The 20,837-nt window shown below is 53.1% G+C and overlaps 1 protein-coding gene across 5 annotated transcripts in view; it reads left to right on the top strand.

Moving 5' to 3' along the window:
* LOC111151236 (musashi RNA binding protein 2) overlaps positions 1-20,837 on the top strand; it is a 385,145-nt gene that overhangs the window by 303,433 nt on the left and 60,875 nt on the right. For all 5 annotated transcript variants that reach the window (XM_022509070.1, XM_022509068.1, XM_022509069.1 and 2 more), the window contains one exon: positions 10,730-10,812. In XM_022509070.1, coding sequence (XP_022364778.1) covers positions 10,730-10,812 — 83 coding nt within the window. The remainder of the gene's footprint in view (positions 1-10,729; positions 10,813-20,837) is intronic.

The raw sequence follows: 20,837 nt of genomic DNA, 5'->3' as shown, positions 1-20,837 counted from the left end.
CTGCAGGCTCACTCTCGGAGCAAAGGCCAGAGCTACTGGCGGGCTGTCGGTGGTCAGGGTGAGGGAGAAGTTCGTGATTTTTGTTTTGACCCGAAAGGATGCACAGTAGGGTCTTTTCAAGGAGTAAGCCTGGGAATTCACACGATTTCTTTTACCTCTGTCTGTCCTGAATCTTGTTCCCACGGTGATAGTTGACAAAGCTTTGTGGACATCTCTCTGACACACATGTCAAAAGAATTTTAACCAGTGAGTCTCAGGGCACAGGGCAGGGAACTATGTGTGGAGATAGAGGTCAGGATAGGGCAGAAGTCATGAAAAGTCTCGTTCGATTGGTGGGCGAGGACAGCTAACCACCTCACGAGGGTTTTCAAGCAAGCCTAGCTGTGAGGCAGATTTCTTCCTTCTGTCTCACAGAAGATACTGAAGGTCAGAGTGGTTAAGGAACCTGCTCAGAGTCACACAGCTGGCTATTGCTGGAGCCAGGATTTGAGCCCAGATCTACCTAGATCCAAAGATTAAGCCCATCCCCCCCCCACACACACACACCCTCAGAGGGGACACTGAGATATCTGAGGCTCACTGTACCTTCCAGGATGCTCACTGCCTGAGTGGGGCCAGAGGGTATCAGAAAAGGTGATAGATTTGAAACCTACGCTGGGCGGCGGGGCGGGGGGGGGATGAGGGGGCACCGGGGAGGGCGGGGACCAACCTAAGTACCTCTGTGGGGAATATCTTCCAGCTGGTGTCTCAGCTCCCCTGAGCTCGGAATACCTAGGGATTTAGAAGCCTTGAAGGACACAGTCTTACCAGCGGGCCCATCAGAGCTGCCTGAGGCTCTGTGGTTTCTAGAACAGACGTGGAGGCGGCACGTCCTCGTGCCCTTGCTCCAGCTGTGCCCACGACCTCCGCTGCCTCCGCCCCGCTGGGCGCGCACCGCCGCCCTGGAACCTTCTGCCGGGGTCCTGATCCGAGCCAGTTGTCTAGCGATTTAATTTGGTGAATTTACCACTGCGTCCCAGAGTTTATATTGGCACTTAACAGCAGTAATGTGTGTCTCTCTCGCCAAGAACTGACTATTTTCCCAACCAAGATGGAACACCACGCACAAAAAAATAGGTTTGTGAACTAATCTGCCATCCTGACAAGTGTCATTCACAGAATCACTGCGACGGAGCACGCTCAGAATGAAATGAGGCTGGGCTTGTCTGGCCTGGATCGCAGGTGCATTTCCCCCTCGGTTAACGAGAGTCTGGGATGAGAACCCCCGTCCCCGCAGCCGCGGGCACTTTCAAACCATGCGATCAGTATTCATGGCAGATTTCTCTCTTAGAAAAATGGTTTAGGGGGGGCGCCTGGGCGGCTCAGTTGGCTAAGCGTCGACTCTTGATTTCGGCCCAGGTCGCGGTCTCAGGGTTGGGTCGTGAGATCGAGCCCTACGTTGAGTGACGGGCCTACTTCAGATGCTCTCTCCTCCTCTGCCCACCCCCCCCACTTGCCTTTGCTCCGTCTCTCTCAGAAAAAAAAATTAGGGATGATGGAGGGGTCTCTCTCCCTCCACCTGACCCCCTCTCTCTGAATCTCTTTCTCTCCTCCCTTTTCTTCCCTCCCCTCCCTCTTTCCTGGATGGTTTTTCACCCCATTGTAAAATTCTCTGTACATGTGTATAATTTCACAGATGGAAGGAGGTGCCTCCCCAGTCAGTAAAATACACACACACACACACACCACACACACAAACACACACACCCTCCTCCCACCCCCGGAAATTCTAATGTAGAACTTAGTGGTTTACCAAATCCTTACATAAAAGCAACTATCACCTCTGCCAGTGGAAGCAAAATCAGGCCTTTAGACTCTAGTATGAACTGGTCTCTATCCTTTCTTGAGCCTGGAACAGAGAAGCTACTGCTTTGCCCCTGATCTCCCCTTACCATGGATGAGGGCTGCCCGTGGGGCTAAGAGGTTCAGCTCTCCATGAGATTTTAGAGGCTTCTTAAAACAGCTTTAGTTTCTCCCTTCATGTTAGAGGGGAGCCTAGAGATTCTCTTTCCTTTTGGAAAGTTCTGGATTATTTTTAACCAAATGATCTCTGCTCAGCTCATCCTGAGTTGGGGAATATGGAGCAGAGTCAGACTTGGGTGCCCATCAGAATCCCCAGAGAGCTGGTTAAAATGCAGATTCCTGGGCCACATCCACAGAACCCACCTTTGGAGGCAGGAGAGCCCCCAAAGGGGGGGGGGTGAGAGCTGCATTTTTAACATGCCTCTCCCCTATCCAAACACTGCTGCGAGACTCCATCAAGAAACCCTGGCTTAGGAGCACACTTCACTCTCACTCCCAACTCTGTTTATGATCTGGGGGCCTCCGTAAACAGCCCTGAGGTGACTGGGGCCATAGAAGAAAATGACTTGTAAGTAAGCCTTCCTGAAACGCTTGGTGTCCGACTTCTGGAAGCTTGATGCTCACATTTCAAGGTTGGGTATTGGCTCCAGCATCCTTGGGCTGAGGAGGAAAGAAAAACACCTTTCCCGTTGAGAAATTGGCTGCCCTCAGGCAAATCCCACCAATGTAGCTTAATATTAATTTAGGGAATTCAGTCCTGTGCGGTTTCTGTGCACTTTCTGTGCACTAGATTGGAGACCTGATGGCACCATTTCTGTTATCTGACTCCCCCGCCCCCAACCCTGTGCACCTGAGATCACCTCCCTCCTGTTCCCAAGCCCCTCCTCCCCCCAGTCCCCAAAGGTGGCTGGAGAGGCGCAGGTGTGAGCTGGCTCCCCAAGTCCCTTCCCCCCCTGATTAAGTGGTATGTGGGAAGACGGGAGGCCCGTGTCGATTCGCACCGATCTCTGCCTTGCCGGCACGCCAGCCACTTGTAATTCCCCACAGCCCCAGCCAGGCTCTGCAAGGCAGAAAGAAATATGACCAGGCAAGTTGAGAAAATAAATTAAACTAAGTGTCAACTTTTCTTGTTTCTCTCCTCATTATTAAGAGACGGAATGGGGCTCATTTATCAAGCAGGGGAGAAATTAATTGACACGGCTTTAATATCATGATGGCTGGCGTGTCTGGTCACATTCCTTCATTTTTTGGAAAGGCATTTTATTATCGTTTACAGCAACCAGCTGCCAAACTCATGGTGTAAACGAGGAAGCAGGTGCATGAATGATGCCGCGATGGGAGGGCCGCTGTGCCGCCCCGAAGGGGGACGTGGCAGGGAGGAAAGGTCAGGTCAGAAGGGGTCCCCCAAAGAGGCAGCCTGTTGGCTCGCGTCACCGAGGTAGAAGGGGATGGGGTGTGGGGAGGGGAGAAGGATGTCTGCAGGCCTCCCGAGTTCATCACAGGCATGTTTGCCGGCCTCGGGGGAGGGTTAGTAGCAAGCATCTGCTTCTGCTGGCCTCCTGGCCCGCAAGTCTTTGTTCTGACCAGCCCAGAAGCTGCATCCCGCATCCATCACGGGTCAGTACACCTGCCCCTGTTCTTTGTTCTTAACCCATCCAGGGGAGTGAGTGCTCCTTGGTGAATCCCTCTGGGGTTGGCTGACTCACAAGGGAGGCATGATGGAGCCTGATAATCCAGCCTCGTTTCCTATCCTGCAGGTCTCTGGGTGGGTTCTAGAAACATCCAGGGAAGTCACTCAACCCCGTGCACATCCTAGGTTAGACTGGCTTAGGAGAGAGCCTCGTTGGTTTTCTTTATAAAAGTCATCTTTGTTGTGCATTTCTGAAAAACCTCAGTTTTCCCTTTGCTGCCTTTCTGTGGAAGGACACAGATGTCTGGGGCAGTGGGGGGAGCAAGGAGGAAATGGGGGCAGATGGACACGTCTCTACCCACCACCCCCTGTCTTGTGGTCCTCCTCCTGCTGGGTTGTTAGGGCGAGGTGCTGTTGCCCATTGGGTAGAGATTCTCACAGGGAAAGGTGACAGGGCAGGCTTGTGAGACCCAGGTTGCGGGACAAATTTAGAATCTAAGAGATGCCAGAAGCAGAGTGACCACCTTCATACGGAGGAAGTGGGCCATGGTGGGAAGAACACCGGCTCCCACCCAGGCCTCAGTCCTTCATCTGTAAAGTGGGAACATTCCTTCTCCACAGGAGAGGCTGGGAGGACAGAGTGATTTCACAAACATCCAGGTAACACGCAGGGAGTGTTCCAAAGTGACAATCGGTAACATGTCACTTCTTCTGGAGAGACCGTGTGTGTTTTTTTTTTTTTTTCTTGGAACAGATCCATCTTCTGAGTCACTTAGATGTTGTTTTAGGGCAAACCCAGAACGTGGGAAGCCACACCAGCCTGCCACACGTCTGTGCATACCTACCGCCTGCCTATCTCTTGCCCGACGGACCCGTGCGGAGGGGTGACACTCAGACCTTCTCCATCTGGGCTTCCAGGAAAACCCTTCACGGCAGACGAAACGGACTCGCCAAACCTGCTTGTTGCTCCTACGGGTGACCCAGCCACGTTCTGAGTTGGGGGTGGCGAGCAGCCGGAGATGACACTAGCCAGCACCCAGCTCGGGGCTGGCTGACTCAGGGAGCACGCGAGGCCCATGCCTCCTGGCCCAGGCTCTTACCCTCTTGAGCCCTGGGGACCACCAAATCTATCCCGAACATTCACAGACCCAAGGAAGTCCCAGATGTCTTGCTCTGGCTTAGTGGCCACGTGTCACCCTGGATGGGTCATTTGAAACGATGTCGAGCAGTTGAGCAAAATGATGATGGCAGAGCCTGCCTCGCCTCTCCCACGGTTAACTTGGGGAGAAGGATTTTGAAACCACAAAGGGCTCCCCACAACCGAACGCAAGAGGTTTGTGTTTATACCGAAGGCAGCCGGCGGAGACTACCGCTTCCTCCAACACTGGGCTGTTGGCGAGGGGGAGTGGGGGTGAGTCCTAAACAGGCTTGCGTACACATACCTTAAACACCTCATGGGATTCCCGGGATAAATTCGACAGTCTGGGAGGGGGGACGGGTTTCTCCATCCTCTTTTCCCCCATTAACCAAGTGCGTTAACTCATGACTTGCATTGATTTTCACTGAAAATGCATCAGGCACCACGCGATTGCCTATTGGTGTTCATTGACCTATATAAGAGAAGAGAATTATTTTTGAGGCGAGGACGCGGCCATCCCCATCTTGCCCTCCCTGACCTTAAAAAAAAAAGAGTTCTTCGAAAGTCACCTGTCCGAGGTTCCTCAGGGCCTGCATCTGCAATGGATCGTTTTAATTTTGTGGTATTCTTATTTTCAGATTTCTGTTCTCTTCTTCTGTGTGTGTGTTTTATAGCTTTGTGTTATTCAGATGAATATTCAGTTTTGTTCATTTGAATAAAAGAGGGAAAAAAGGTTTGACTGTTAAATGCTTATCTCTTAAATAGAGCTCACTTGTTAGTTTCCCATAATAGCTTCATTCAGGAGAATGCTGTAGAGTTTTCATTTTTAAACGCTCCCTGTCAACTCCTCTCATATTTATCTCCGTCCTTAAACCCTTTCCCTTTGGGGTTTTCTCTTTCCACCACCTTCTTTGTTCCAGATTTGCCAACTGCTGGAGGCCCCTCAGAAATGAGGGGTACAGTTCAGGTGGGGGCTTCCTGAGAGGCTGGTCAGGTGCCGCTTTGCTGATGACAGGTGGGAGGGTTTCTTTGGTGAACTGGCCTGTTTGCCAAATTTCCTCCCCACCCCAGTGGTCAGTCCCTAGGGTTCCACTTGGTTCTGAATGGCAGCTTGAGTGACTTTAAATACCTCCAGAGTTCTTTGGCTTCAGGGTGAGCCCTCCTTAGGATCAAGGGAGATGAGAGCCTGAGCAGGGGGTGGTCAAGGGGGCACTCCCAAGGGCCCTGATGGAGGGTGAGCCCTCCTAGACTCACCATGGGTCACAGTCCCTGCCTTGGCGGGGACCAGAGCAGGATGCCTCCCCACCCCCATCCCCACACACACATCCCTTTGGTTCTGCCTGCTTTTAGAGGCCCAGAGCACACAGCTGATTATTTTGTTTGGTCCTTGTTTTTCTTTCTTTTTTTCTTTTTTTTTTTTTTTTTTTTTTTCTTTTTTTTTTTTTTTTTTTTTTTTTGTTGTTGTTGTTTGGGTTTTTGTTTTTGTTTTTTTGTTTTTTTTTTTTGTTTGTTTGTTTTTTTGTTTTTTTTTTTTTGAGTGAGGATAATCCTGTGTTTCTTTTACCTGGCTGCTATGCCTCTGTTTGGTGGGCATTCGTGAGGCTCCATTTCTGGTTCTCTGTGGGGTTCTCCTTTGGAAAAATGGGAGGGAAATCTTAAGTCCTTCCTGCCCCTTCTCAGGAAGAATCAGATGTCCTGAGTTTCAGGAAGAATCCATACATCCGGCAGGCCATTCAAAAGACTACAGTGCCTTGGAAAAATATGCTGAGTGAAATAAACCAGACACAAAAGGGCAAATACTGTAGGATTCGACTCATCTGAGGTGCCTAGAGGAGGCAGATTCCTAGAGACAGAAAGTAGACCGAGGTTACCAGGGGCTGAAGGAGGGAGGAATGGGGAGCTGTGGCTTGCTAGGTACAGAGTCTCAGTTCAGGATGGTTTAAAAAAAAAAAAAAGTTCTGGAAATGGATAGTGTGATCATTGCACTATATCATGAATGTGCCTACTGTCACCGAAGTGTACACCAAAAGAAAAGAAAGAACAAAGGTTGTAGTGATAAATTTTATGTTATGTACATTTTACCCAATTAAATCAATTTCAAAAAAGAGACTTCGATGCCGAAAAAGGATTTTTCCCACCCACCATCCTCTCCTCCCCCAAATTCCTGACCCCGTTGTCTTGTCTTTTACCCTCCTGTTTAATTTATTTGGGGGCGGTTCTCCACTGAGTTACTAATTCGTTGTAAATGATAATGCACCTGTGAGGGGAAAATGATTATATGTTAAGGAATAACATTTATTGATAATTAAGTGTTTCATAGTTTCTTCGCTTTCTCAAATGGAATACATAAATATTTTAGACACAATCAAGTTTGTTTTCTCTATTTGGACCAAACAGACAGGGCTGTTGAAACGATATAGGTCTTTAAAATACTGCAAATGAGTCTTGACATCGCTGAATTGTTTTGTGTCCGAGGTACATAGGCTTGAGATCCAGGCTCTCTCCTTTGATCAGGAAAATCATTTTTGTGGTACTCAAATTTAGAGTCCTGTGGGGTTAGGGAAGGGACCCGCAGGGAGATGTAAGAGTCAGAATTCGAAACGATGGGGCAAGTGTTGCCTCTGCCCTTCCTGGTGCACAGTCTGCATTTAGATTCCTGTCTCCCAGCTCTTGGCACACCTCCGCCCAGCTCGGAGACATGGCATGGATTGAGAAACTGGGGCGACAGGGGGTCCTGAATGGTCCTGTGCCTGGAGTTCAGACAGGGATCTGCAGAGTAGACTGGGAAGGCATGGGCTACCGCAGGAAAGCAGCTCCCGTGGCCGTCATCTCAACTCGTGACCCCCATGGTGACTTGACTTACCCTGGGCATCGTTCCAGGATCTAGGACCTGTGCTCAGCAGCAAACTGGCTCTGAACCAGGCTGTCCTCTGGCTTGTGGAGCTGTGTCCTTGACTGGCACTGACTTCCTGTTATTTCCTGATGGCACGGATGGGTTGGGTTCATTTGTCCACACTCTCCTGCCTTCTGCCCTGCTGGGCCTGGCTGGGGGAGGTCACACGTGACCCACCCGTGGGGGAGTGGGCTAGTGGCTGTGGCCCTCTCTGTCCTTCCCCCCTCTCTGTCCTCTAGGTCTCAAATTTCCCCTCTCCTTTCTCTCCTCAGAGTGCCTGTCATTGGCTCTGGCTCGCCCTCCTTCTTGAGATCCTTAACTTCATTACATTTGCAAAAACCCTTTTTTTCCAAACAAGGAAGGTCACATTCCTTGGGTCCAGGGTTTAGGTTGGGGACACGGCTTTGGGGCGCCACGCTTCAGCTCATTACACTCATCCCAATTAGCAGTGAGGTTTTCCCTGAGTACCAACATGTCCAGGCTGGTTTAGGGATTCATGTTTAACTGGGTTTAGATACAGATTAGAGAGGTGACCTTCAGAGACAAATAAATCTCAGGCTGACACGCAGTCTGGAAGGGAGGGAGGGGCGAGATGCTCTCCTTGGGTGGGAACCTCTGACTTGTGCCACTGAGGGAGCCCACTGCTTCAGAAAAAGGACGTTGTCCTACTGATCTCTGTGCCCTTCAGGATGCCTAGTGCAGGTGGGAGCCTGTAAACGCAGAAGGAAGGGCCAAGTCCATCTTGAGGGGAGGCGGTGGTACAGGTGGATAATCAAGATACTCAGACCCCAGAGGGACAGAAATGGTTCATTCATTCAGCCGTTGGCAACCTGGCACGCTCTGTGTGTTAGGGGCTCTGTGAATCCTGGGGACCCAGCCCTGCCATGGTCCTATGAAGCCCGCGCTAGTGGATCCCTGCACCCTATAGCTTCCCCCATCCTCTGCCATGCCACCCCACCCTTCACGGAGGACCTTTTGAAGGGCCCTGCGTCTTCATCCTTTTTTGAGGGGCCCCTAGGATTTGGGCTGTAGGACATGGGCAGAAGGGAGGGGGTTAACCAAAGTGATGCTGGTCCCCTGTGTGCTGATGGGGTCCCTGCTTGGGCGAGAGACTTATCTGATGTTTTTCACACTCCTTTGAAGGGGGCATGGGAAGCCAGCACACCAAAGTGCAAAGAGAAATGTTGGGGAGACCGCCTCTGGGTGTAGCTCTTCCAGAGCTCAGCTCGCAGTCCATAGACCTGAGGGCCAAAGAGCAGGAGGTGCCCTGACAGAGGGAACCTGGAGGATGGCACTGTTCCTCCCTCTCCAGGGACCTGGTATGGGGCTGGTTGTATATCTGGTGGAAAGTTTTTTGTTGGGCCCCTATTTGGTGTGTGGTAATAAAGCACGTATCCTAGTGATGACTGTGGCTGCCATTCGTGTGCTGGTCCCGGCCCTCTGTTTTGTTGGACATTTTTTAAGACTAGCGAGTGGCCGTGTCCATCCCTCTCCCTAAGAATGTTCTAGATCCTGCAGGAGCCATGATGGAGGAGCTCAGGGTATCAGCTGCCTGTTCTCTGCTGTTCCTCAGAGATGGTGGTAGGACAGCCAGAAGGGAGAGACACGGAAGGAACCAGATTATCTCTCCACCCTGGGTTTCCAGGACCCACACTTGACACAGAAGCTTGAAGAGGAAAGACCTGTATTTTTTTGTTGTTGTTTTAAACTCATTGATGGGAAATGCTATCCTAATACAAAGTAGCCATTCTGACTTCCCTGTTCCTAGTTGGGGTCAGGTTCATGTCTTTGGGGACTGTAGAGTCTTGGTCAATTTGAGCTGCTATTTCAAAGGACAATAGACTGGGAGGCTTATCAACAACAGGAATGTATTTCTCACCATTCTGGAGGCTGAAAGTCCAAGGTCAGGGTGTCAGTATGGTCAGGGTTTCGGTGAAGGCCCTCTTCCTCGTGCAGAATAGTCATCTTTTCATTGTGTCCTCAACCAGCAGAAAAGAGAGAGAGAAAGCACGTGCTTCCTCTCTCTGGTGTCTTTCCTGAGGGCACTAATGAGGTGGCCACTCCCATGATGCCCTTTCCTCCCAAGGCCCCGCTTCCTGAAGCCATCACCCTGGGTCAGGATTTCAAGGTGGGAATTGGGGCTGTTTGGGGGTGGGGGGGACACAACCTTGAGTTCGTAGCCAATAACCTTGCAAATCCTGATCGGGGCTGCAAGCTGGGTGTTCGGTCTCACCACTGTAATCTGCAGGTGCAAAGCTCGAGGTGCAGAGTGGGGAGGGGGCTTCTCAGCGTACCACATAAGTTCATAGGCGCTGAGTCCGGTCTGCTGCCTTCCCATCCAGGCATCTGTCTGCACCTGCTGCACGTGTGTTTCCTCGTGGTGTTAGTGCTGTCCCTTGAGCGGGCCCGTGTGGTAAAGCAGTGCTTACTGAGTGGGGCCACAGATGGGGCAGCGTGCTGGAACCCTGTCCTGGGCGGGAGGAGAAGAAAGGGAGGGGCAGGAGGGTAGCGAGAGCAACTCAGGATGCTGAGCAGCGGTCGCCTGCCAGAATTCTTCAGTACAGCTTGTCTAGCAAAGCCGGTCTCCAGCCGAGTAAATACAGTGGATGGCTGACGGGCTGACAGCAGGCATCAAACAGTCTTAAACTGCCCAGATCCGCTGCGCTTTGGAAGCAGCGGTAGAAAAAGGAAGCCTGTGTAGAACAGAGGCCTGAAACTTTTAATAGTTTCTTCCAGGCCTCAGGATGTCCTGATGAGGTATTAGAGGAAGTAATTCAGGAAGAAAAGGACAAATAACCACCTCCGTCTGGAGGCCGACCCCAGGGCTGGCCATTCCAGCGCGGAAAGGGCACGTGTGGCCCCATGGTGATCCCCGCTGGAGCACGGGGTCGTCCGCCCGCCCGCCTCAGCGTGGAGAGCCGCAGGGCTCTGGCCCTTGTAAATAACAGACAAGTAAATTTCTTGTTTGCTTCAGGGCAGATGTAAGCCACACGGTGCCCGCTGCGTGTGGGTGAAATCGTTAACTTTTCCTCGCTGTCAGAAGGGTGCCCGGTACAAATTAGAAATCATTTCCCCAATCTGGAGGCCCTTCCCAGGGATCCGGCCCCCCACCTCAGCCTTGTCCCTGCTGCAGGACATCAAAGACAAACATGTGGCTGGCTGGAACCGAACTCACCACCCCCTCTGTTTTGTTTTTGTTTTTGTTTTGTTTTCCTTTTTCCTGTAGGGTTTGGCTTTGTCACGTTTGAGAATGAAGATGTTGTGGAGAAAGTCTGTGAGATTCATTTCCATGAAATCAATAATAAAATGGTAAGTTTGTAGGGCTCGCACTGCGATGCCTTCCCTCCCCTCAGTGTGCCTGGCTTTGTCTTGCAGACTTCCAAAGCCCGCATCCTCACATGAGAAGCTGGGCAGGGTGGGCATGGGGACGAGACTCTAAGGGTTCAGTCCTGTGAACGGCAAGAGTTGACAGACTCTCGGGGCAGGGCCAAGTGGTAAATATCCCCAGCTTTTCCGGCCATGCAGCTTATGGTCACAGCATCCCAAAGCCGTGGCGGAAGCGTGCGCGGACAGTCCCGCACGGATACCGCAGTGCGTCCATAAAGCTGTGCAGATGGACACAGACGCTGATCTCGTGTCATTATGCCGCCGAATATTTATGTATCTGTTTATATTTTTACCATTTGAAAGTATAGAAACCCTTCTTGGCCCTTGGGCTGTACATAGAAGCCAGCAGGGGAACCACAGTTGGCCTTTGTGTTATAATTTGCTGACGGGCAGCTTAGGATACGAGTTTGCTGTTTGGTTTGGCTTTTTGAGGGTTATCTCTTGGGAAGGAAGTTTACCACCCAAGTTCGTTGTGCGTTTGGGCCCTGCTGGGTAGATAACATCCTCCCCTTCCCATCAACTCGCTGGTTTTACCTTCAGGAGCACCCTCTTCCATTCCTCTGGATCTTAAAAGCTACTTTTCCTGGGAAGGCCCCCTAAACAGGTAGGCCTCCCAGAGAAGTGGCCACCAGAGGGCGCCAGCGTGCACATTGGTTTGGGGGAGGTCTCTAACTCCTTCAAATTGAATCTGTGGGCAAGAAACCCCTTCCTTCTTGGCTCCAGAGATGTGGGAGCTCAGCAGGTGTTCCTGGAGTCATCAGCAGGCCCTTTGGGGCCAAAATATTTTGGTTAGCCAGCAGAGCCTCCAGCCCCATGAGAAGAGGCAGGGCAAATTTGTGTTTCAATTGTAGCTGTAACTTTGGTATTTTCTCCCTTTAGTCAGAGCATTCCTGGCTTCCGAAACGTGTGTTCAGATGTGCATTGTATATTGGTCCAATATGTGTTCACTGACTTTAAATTCAATAATAGAGCTTTTAGTGGGGATAAGATCAAAGCAGTCTGCCTTGCATGTCGTGCTACAGGCCTGATTCAATATTTGATTTGCTAATTTTTCCCCAGGGCACTAAAATAATATTGTTCATATTGTTCCTAGCCATCATATGCATCTGAAGTGAAAATGCTGTTTCTTTGCATACTGTAAGTTGGACGTGTCAGCTCAGGCATTAAAATGGTACCAGGGAGATAAGCATGTAGGCATAACACAGGACCCCTTCCTCCGCATTCTCTGCACTGCCCACCGCCCCCTCTCCCCACCCGGTCGCCTGCCCCCAACTCAGTGCCTTCCAGTTAGTACGTTTCTCTTTTGGTAGATGCTGCTTGCTATTTTTACAAACTAGAGAGACAGGGGGCTTAAAAGGAAATGTAAAGCACAGTGCCCAGAGGCCTTGTTTCTCCTAGCCAGGCATGCTGCTGATGGGCTCCACGGAGGGCTGCCTGGGCAGCGGAGAGTGAAAGAGGCATCTGAGGGCACTGGCAGACACCATTCCTGTCCTGCCAGGACTTAACGGTTCATCAGGAAGGCCCTATGTCGACCGGCCAGAGACGGTGCTGTGTGCTGCCTCCAATGCATACATGAGGCCCTTCACTACAGACTGGCTTGGAGACCAGCCTCAAGCACAAGTGAGAAAGAGCTTTATTTTCCTCGGTGGTCCAGTGGGGAAACTGAGGCCCAGGGGATCTGCCCCCCTCCCGGGTTCCCCAGGCAGTAAAGGGACCTATGTCTTGAGCTTTCTGGTTGCCAGATCGGCAAAGACCGTTGTTTTGAGGGTGAATCCCCAGATGACATAGGGGATCATCAGAAGGTAGAATTTCAGCCCCAGAAGGATAATAACCCATGGACGGGCTGGCTGGAAGCCAGAGAGCGGTTTGTGGCTGTGGTCCCCAGTCATTTCCCAGTTGTCACCTTCTTTTCCACCCAGCTGGAGGCTGACTGGGGTGCATGCGGCTGTGTTCATAGTGGCAGGGTTTCTGGTTTCTTTTGAATCCGGGACTGGTACTTGTTCTTTAAGGGCACAGCAAAAATGGAAGTAGACTAGAGGAAGGGGTGGGTGAGGGGCGGTGAGGATCACACGGGCTTTGGAGGAGTCCCTGCACGTGCCCCAGCCCAGACCCACCAGTCACCAGCTCTAAAGGGGAAATTCCAGGTCCTGGAAGAAGCCATTGGAAGGGCACCAGGTGTCGCCGAGCTCCAGGATCACGGGGCCCGTGGGGACCGCCTGGTGGGGTCGCTGGGCCTCGGGGAGGTACCAGCAGCAAAGGCTGAGCACCTCAGTAACTATGAGCTTGATAACTTCGAGCTCTTGCCATCGGCCATATCGTCGTCACAGAAAGGACCCCTCCAGCGCGCCGTCCTCCTCTGAAGAAGCCTGAATTGGCTGAGGATCCTGGGATACCGGTTTCTACTTCTGAGGCCCACAGAAAAGGAAATGGATTTAAACTGCGCTACGGACAGAATTCAAATGAAGGATTGGAAAGACTCTGAGAACGCAGAGACTGCCAAGCAGAAACCCGGATGGTTGTTAGAAGGTCCGTAGGAGTGTTTTGTAAACTGGACTGCTGGCGAAGCTGTGAGGACTGGTCTCCTGGAAGCGCTCGCAATCTCACAAATTCTGCAGGGACAGATTACCGCGCTCCGCCCACGGAATGTGCCTGGAGCAACCGTTTTCTCCAATTCACAGATAAGAAAGGTCTTGCCACTGATGAGTCACGAAGATAAGACTTGAATCCAAATCTTCTCCATCTTAATCCAGTACTCCTACGGCTGGCGCTCTGTGGGCCCTGGATAAATAATTGTGGAATGAATAAAGGATTACATGAGGGACCACATGACGACGGGCGAGGGCGCATCATAATTCCCAAAGCCATTTCCCATCTGATTTGGTTGGTGAATCTCTTGGGCATTAAAAAAAAAAAAAAAAAAAAAAAAAGAGGGCTCTTCCCCCGCGTCGGAGAGAGCCCACAGCAGACACAAGGCCTTCTGCGTCAGGGTCACTGCCCTCGGGAAGCTGGGATCACAGCAGCCCAGCCCCCATTCCCATACAGACCCTCCCTTGAGGTCATGTCCGTGGTCATGGTGGCGGCGGGGAAGTGGGGGTTGTGTGGACCACAAGAGACCCCCATTGCACTCCCCTCCAAGAGATCCCATCAATAACTCATATTTTTTAGTGCCAACTGTAGACTCTGCTGAGAGCTCGCTTTATGCTTCTCTTTCTTCTGTCACAGACACACCGATGTAGGAGGTACTGATTCTCTTTCTTCTGTCACAGACACACCGATGTAGGAGGTACTGATCATTATCCCGCATTTTACTGATAAGCAAGTGAGGCAAAGAGAGAAGTTAAGCAGTCTGCCCCGGGGCCAGACACTCAGAGGCAGCCCCCAAGTTGAAGCCCAGAGAGCTCTTGTGCAGAGCTCGTGTTGGTCCCCCCTAAGCCAGCACCGCCTGCTGGAGGAAAGGGACTCTAATGGCCGAATGGTCATCTCGTTGGGTGGTGGGCTTCCAGGGCCGCTTACTGCGTCCTCCCAGTCAGCCGTGTCGTGGCCCCTGGTTCTCCCACGGTCTTCTAAGGGCAGAGGAGATGGGCTCACTGGGAGCCAGATTCCTGGCTGGTGTGAAGGGTCAGGCTTGGGTTTAAGGTGTCCCCATGGGCCATGACAGATTTCAGGCATCTCCCCGCACTGCCCCAGAGGCATGTGAGCCACATGTATGGGGGGCAGCTGTCCACCCCCTGAGCTCGGGGGCCCAAGCCAGGAGACTTGGACTCGGCCCCTTCCCCATTGTTGTGCGGGGCAGAGTGAGATGCAGCTGTGCTCCTTGTCAGGAAACACACACAAATGCCCCTGTAGGGCCACCCGATGATGCTCCGAGAGGGCTCCTGTCCCAACCGCTCCATGAGCCTCCTGCTACGAGCCCCTGATCAAAGCAGCCCCCCCCCACACCCCATGGCAGGGATGAGCCTCCGGCCAGCACAGCCTTCCACAAGCTCGCAGCCCCCAGGGAGGGAGGCGGGCAGTGACACTGACCTGCTCCCCTGGCTCCCTCCGAGGCCCAGCTCCATGCCCACCGCAGATGGAGCGGGGAGAGCCTTGCTGGTGGAGAATGTGGGGTATGATCTAAGGGCTGCCTGAACAAGGGCACCTCTTCTGACCCCTGATTCAACAACAGGATGTGGGCCTTTCCCGGGCACCGTGATGGGGCTTTACGTGCACGCGGTCCTCGTCCCGTTTTATAGAACAGGCTCCCAAGCTCAGAGCCATGAACGGACTTCCACAGTCCATGGTTCTAAGTGGCAAAGCTGGGATTTGAAGCTGTGGTGTTCTGGCTCTAACCCAGTGTTCTTCCCACTAAACCCTGCGGCCGACTTAGGCACAACCTCATTAATTGAAAATCCTGGGTTGGTTTGACCGATGAAGATAGAGTTTTTATTTGCTTTGTACAAGGATTTCTATAGGATTCCTTTAAATCGTCCTTTTCCTTGTTCCATTGAGGTGATCTGATTTTTGAAATTCGCTGGGCATTTTGCAGGCTCGTTAGGAACGCAGACTCTCGGGCCCCAGCCCCAGAGCTAGGGAATCAGAATCTGCATTTTGACAAGTCCCTAGTGATGTTTAAAGTCTGAGAAGCCCCAGGCAAGGATCGCTGCTAACGAGATGGTGTGGGAGCTGTGGGTCGGTCATAAATCATAAGGTGTCGCAAGGAAAGGACCTGGAGTGAGAGCTGAGGCCCCAGGAGCCTGGAGCTGGATGAGCCAGCCTGGCATGGGATCCCTAGGCTGGTCTCCTGCTCTTAGCACCACACTCCCTTTGTGTGCATGACACCAGCCCCCCCCCCACCCTTGCATCCCCGCCGTAGGAAGCCATCCATGCCAGGGACCATCCCCTCCCACACACCCCTGGTGCTGGCATGCTCTCCGCCTCGGACAAGGGTCTCACATGTTTGAGGCACATCCACTGGGGTGAGGAGCTGGGTCCTCCAAGTGACATGTTCATGCCCTTGTCCCTAAAACAAGACCTCCTGGTCACTTAGAAGCTCTCAGGGCTTTAGAACACGTGGACCTGAGCCTGAATCCCATAACCGTCACTGGTTGTCCTGAGCCCAGGTGAATATCCCACCCATCTGCGCCTGTTTCCTCCTCTAAGATAGGAAGGATGGAGACCACTGTCCTTTGCAGCTTACTGAAGGCCCTGGTTCGGTTCCTAGCCCTGGGAGCTCTTGGGCTGCTCTGGTGCAGGGTCTGTAATCTGGTAGCCTTGAAGGAATCACCCTCCTGAAAACCCCATTGGTTCCCGCAAGTTTCTTCCATTTGGCCTAAACCAAGTGCGCAGAAGCTTCGTAAAGAGCCAGGTGGTAAATATTTTAGGCTTTCAGGGCCCCAGGTCTCTGTCACAACGACTCAGCGCTGCCATCATAGAGCAGAACGTAGCCCCTATGATAGGTCTGTGGGCGGACATGACTGTGTTCACGGAAAACTCTATTTATAAAAACAAAGCATCTGCAGGATTTGCCTTGGGGGCCACAGCTTCAGCTCCTGGCCTGTACTGCCGTGGCCCAGAGCAGGTGCGGTCTGTTTATTTCAAGGGGCCTAAGGAAAGGCTCTTAGGCAAGAGCTCCCCTGTGGCCACTATGGACTTAGCTGGTTACTAGCCTGAGGCAGAGAGGGTCAGCAGTGCCCCAAACGGATGCTGGGGTTTGGGGTAGTAGGATGCAGAAAGCATTGCCTTCATTCTTAACGGACCCCAAGCACTGAGCGGGTAGGGAGCAAAGGAAGGGGCAGAACACAGTGCTGTCCACCCGAGAGGCCTTCCCAGAAGAGCGTGTCAGAAATCCCTCACTCCCAAATGCACCCCAGGACGGCTGGCTACTCATTGCTAGACTCTGTGAGCTTGTACAGGTTACCTGTCACCTGTGCGTGGCTCCCCCTCAGACAGGTAAGGATGGCATGTCTCTCAGAGACTGCTGGGAGCTGGGACTAGGTTAGCATGGTCTATCAAAGCAACGGGCCTTTTTACTGTTACTGTTCTAGTCATCATCACTTTCATTATTCTTTGGATCCTTTTACTGCACAAATATGTAATAATCCTAAGGGAAGGGGGTCCTGGACAAGTCAGCGAAATGCAGGGGTTGCAGACCCAGGCAGGTAGGAAGGTGTGAGGTGGGTATTTGCCATGCCCTGGCCGGGAGGCAGGCCCAAGGAGAGCAGGTGGGCTCGTGTCCTGGCCAGCTCAGCCCTTTGGCTGAATCCTGCAGCGGGGAGGTTCCGAAAACCCCACTTCAAAAAAGCAAAGCCTGCCAAGCACTCAGGCTTGCTACCTTCATCCCAGGGCACATCTGGGGGACTGGCGCCCAGAATAGGGGCTTCTGGGGTTGGCGGGGGCAGGAGGATGAGAGAGCAGGCGAGTCCTGGGTTGGTCTCTCAGGCTGTGGGTTTCAGCCCATGGGGTCCACCGAGGCCCAAGCTAGGGGTGGCCTGGGGCACTGCCTCTGGCAGGGATGCCCCGGGAGTAGGCACGCTCCCCTGCCTCGGGCCACTCCTCCGCAGCCTGAACCCTGACGGCTAAGAGCTGATTGGGAACCAGCCTGCGAGTGGGGGGCGGGGGCCGGGTGACGTGGGTGGATTTAACTAGGCTTCTGTGTTCACTACCCTATTTGCAGCACCCTCCTTTCTCGTAAGCTAATTTTAGCCATCCATTCTGCTTCTGTTACCATTTATAACATGAGAATGTCAAATGCAATATTAAACAAGCAGGATGAAGGCAAAAAAGGAAATGCCAGAGAGGCACTTAATAAATGAACCTCGTGTTTATGAGCAAGAGGGAGGTCCTGCCCCCCCCACCCCTGCATCAGGCACACACGTGTTTGCGGACGGGCTCTGTTCCTGCGGGTGGAGGGGCGCGTGTGCCGAGAGTGGAGGCATGGGGAGGCTGGGCTGTTGGGTGGTGAGTGGTGCTCTTTAGGCAGAAGTAATTTGTCTGGCAGGGAGGTTGCTTGGCTTCTGGCTCCTTCGCCCTTCATCCATCCTCTGGGAAGGTCACTGCAGGGGGCCTGGGGAGGGCGTGGCCCCTCTTCCTTGTCTCCGTGCCTGCCCCCCCCCCCCCCGGACTTTCCCACGCGTGGGGTTCCCTATGCCCTGCCCATAGGGTGGTGGGTCTGCAGGGGGCATGGAGACCCCTAGAAGAACCCGCACCCCTTCTCTGGGGCCTGTTCGTCCTTTGAGTTCACCCAGATGCTCTGCCCGACTTCCCAGGCAGGTGCAGGCTAATGATCGGCTGCACCTTTTTTTTTTTTTTTTTTTTTTCTTCTAATTTCTTTCTCTCTCTCTCTCTCTCCCTTTCTTTTAAATAGAGAAATTCTGTTGGGCTTGGTGCAGGGTCTCTGGCAAAGCCCACCCTGGGCTGGGGTAAGCACCCAGCCCTGCGGCTGCATTTAGGCACCTGCTGAAGGCAGAGGTCTCTTTTCACTTTGAAATGCCCTTGCAGGTTCCCAGAATTAAAAAGAGCAGCTGCTGCTGCCACCATCAGCTTTTTCCCCAAATAGTGCAGCCCGCGAAGCTCCTTTTGCACACCTTGCTGATGAAAGCAGAAAGATGGGGGAACCTCCCCGGGCGGGGGTGGGGTGTGTGTGGCGGCGGTGGTGGCGGTAGGAAGCATACCAAGAGTCTACCGGGCTGGGGGCGGTGGCAGCCCCTTTCTTCCTCTCTGCTCCCCGGGCTTTGGGTCAGAAGCACAGATGCAAACCAGCTTGTCACCTTCAGGGACGCTCCCCTAGACTCCCCGGCGAAGATGAAAGCGTGACCCAACCAACTTTATCCAGCACAAGCACTCACAGGATTAGCTGGTTCAATTTCTTAGCCCGCTGCAGCCTTGGGGACGGTCGGCACAGCTGTTGCTCTGTTTTACAGATGAGAACACTGAGGCACAGAGAAGCCATGTGTCAGGTTCCCGCTCAGGGGGGACAAGTAGAGCAGAGAAGTAGGGCGAGGAGCTGGCGGAGAGGACATGCCCCTGTCCTGAGATCCAGGTGGAGTGGGAGGCCATAGTCATGAGGGTGCGTGCCTTGGAGGGTGTTGGGGACCAGCCCCTCTGCACTCCTTGCCCAGATGCTGAGCCCCTCCAAGGGAGAGCCTTATCCTGCTGAATTCATCTCTGTGTCCATGCCCAGCCCCTGCCTGCTAACAAGGGGATGCTAATAGTGTTCATTTATAACCTCCTTCACTTTGTCATTGCTCATTTTAATAGGGGAATTAGCAGATGAAATTAGTTCTGGAACTAGGACTGAGGATGGCCTTGTGGAAGGGGTAGCACGTGAACTGGATAGAGGATAGTGGGGAAGGGCTGTGAGGGCCACACCTGCATGGCCAGTGGCCCAGAGGTGGGGACAGGGCATTTGAAGCCGGAGACCTAGGACTGAATCGCAGCTTGTCATTCCCTGGCTGCGTGACCTTGGGCAGATCTGTTTCCTCTTCTGCTGTAACTCCAGGGCTAATTAGGCCAACTCCGAGGAAATGAGTTGATTGATGAGAATATGGAGAGCGGTGGGCATTCTCCGAGGACCTCCGTGGGCCAGGCACCGTGCATCCTACATGTGATGTGTATGTGTCACTATGTACACAACTGTGTGTGAGATCATGTACGTGTACACCCACACGTACCCGTGAGGATGCCGTGGCCATGCCTGGCGTAGGAGGCGGCTCCATAGTTTGTTCCTTCCTCCCTACAGTAATCCCGCTGAGCGGGGAGATGGAGCCCAGATCCCCTGTCCTATGGGACTTTCAGTGCTTCTCACAAAGGGGTCTGGGCCGTTCGTAGCAAGCGAGCGTCCTTGGAAGGTGGATGTTTCTGCTGGCGGCCCTTGCCCGTCTTAAGCTGGTGTTTCCATTTGCTTTACCCAGTAGCTTCCAGAGACTCCGCGGGAGGCTGCGTGTCTGTGAAGACCGTTTTGCAGTAGGGCAAGACAAGTTACCCCGTATGAGTGGGTCCTCTGGTGCTTGGCCACAGGCTGGTCCCGTCTACAGGGACGGTGCCTGATGGAGATGTCGGGGAAGGGAGAGGCGAAGGGACGGAGCATAGAACTCCCTTCTGCTCACCTTCTAGGGCCCACAGTGTCCAGCTGAGAGGCCTCCCTGAGTCCGTAGAGGCTGGAGGCTGGTGCTGGCTAGGGGAGGTATGGCAGGGTGCTGAGGCCCCCTCTGCTGCTGGAGTCACAGACCAGCTCGTCCCAGCACGAGCGGGACTTCTGGGTGTGACTGCTGCCCCTCCCACGACAGTGTCTCTGGCTTGGCCCTCCCCCAGCCACACACACCTGCTGGTCACGACTCCATCCTGCCTCGGGCCATGGACAAGCACAGCAACTGGACACAGTGGGAACCCTGGACTGGACGTCAGAACCCAGATGAGGCACCCTGACTCTCTGCAGGTTACCCAGAGGGAGATGCCTGGCGGGTCTGTCTCCAGCGTGAGCTCCTTGCTGAGGAGGACCGTGGTCCTGCCTTCCCTCCCCGCCTCTCCTCACTGGGCTCTTTCTGTGCTTGTCACCCGCACCTTGCTGTTCCATCATCCTCCTTCTGCGGCTCATTCAGTGGCTGGCTGAAGCAAGCCAGCTTCCTGGATGGGACGCCTGTGTTCAGAAGAGCCCTCGCTGGGTTCGTGCTCTGCTGCTGCCATCTTGGAACTCCTAGTAATGGCTGAATAAAGGGCCTCTCGTCTTCATTTTGTAGTGGCCTGCACGCTCTCTAGCATGTTCCACTGCCGTCATGCCCTTGAGGCTAACTCCTGGTATGGTGCACAGGGCAGGACAGTGGAGACTCTGTTCTGCCCCCAAGTCGTCTACTTTGTGTTTGTCTTCCATGCTCTGTGGGTTCCTTGAGAGCAGGTCCCCTCTGAATCTGAGCAGGCCTCAGAAAAGGTCCTGTCCCCATAGTGTCTCCAGAAAGGCTTACGACAAGGGGGCA

The sequence above is a fragment of the Enhydra lutris genome, unplaced genomic scaffold (genome assembly GCF_002288905.1).
Source record: "Enhydra lutris kenyoni isolate GAN:26980312 unplaced genomic scaffold, ASM228890v2 scaffoldscaffold26, whole genome shotgun sequence".
Taxonomy (NCBI): domain Eukaryota; kingdom Metazoa; phylum Chordata; class Mammalia; order Carnivora; family Mustelidae; genus Enhydra; species Enhydra lutris.
The sequence above is the reverse complement of the archived record's forward strand: the minus strand, read 5'-3'. Positions and strand labels throughout refer to the sequence as shown.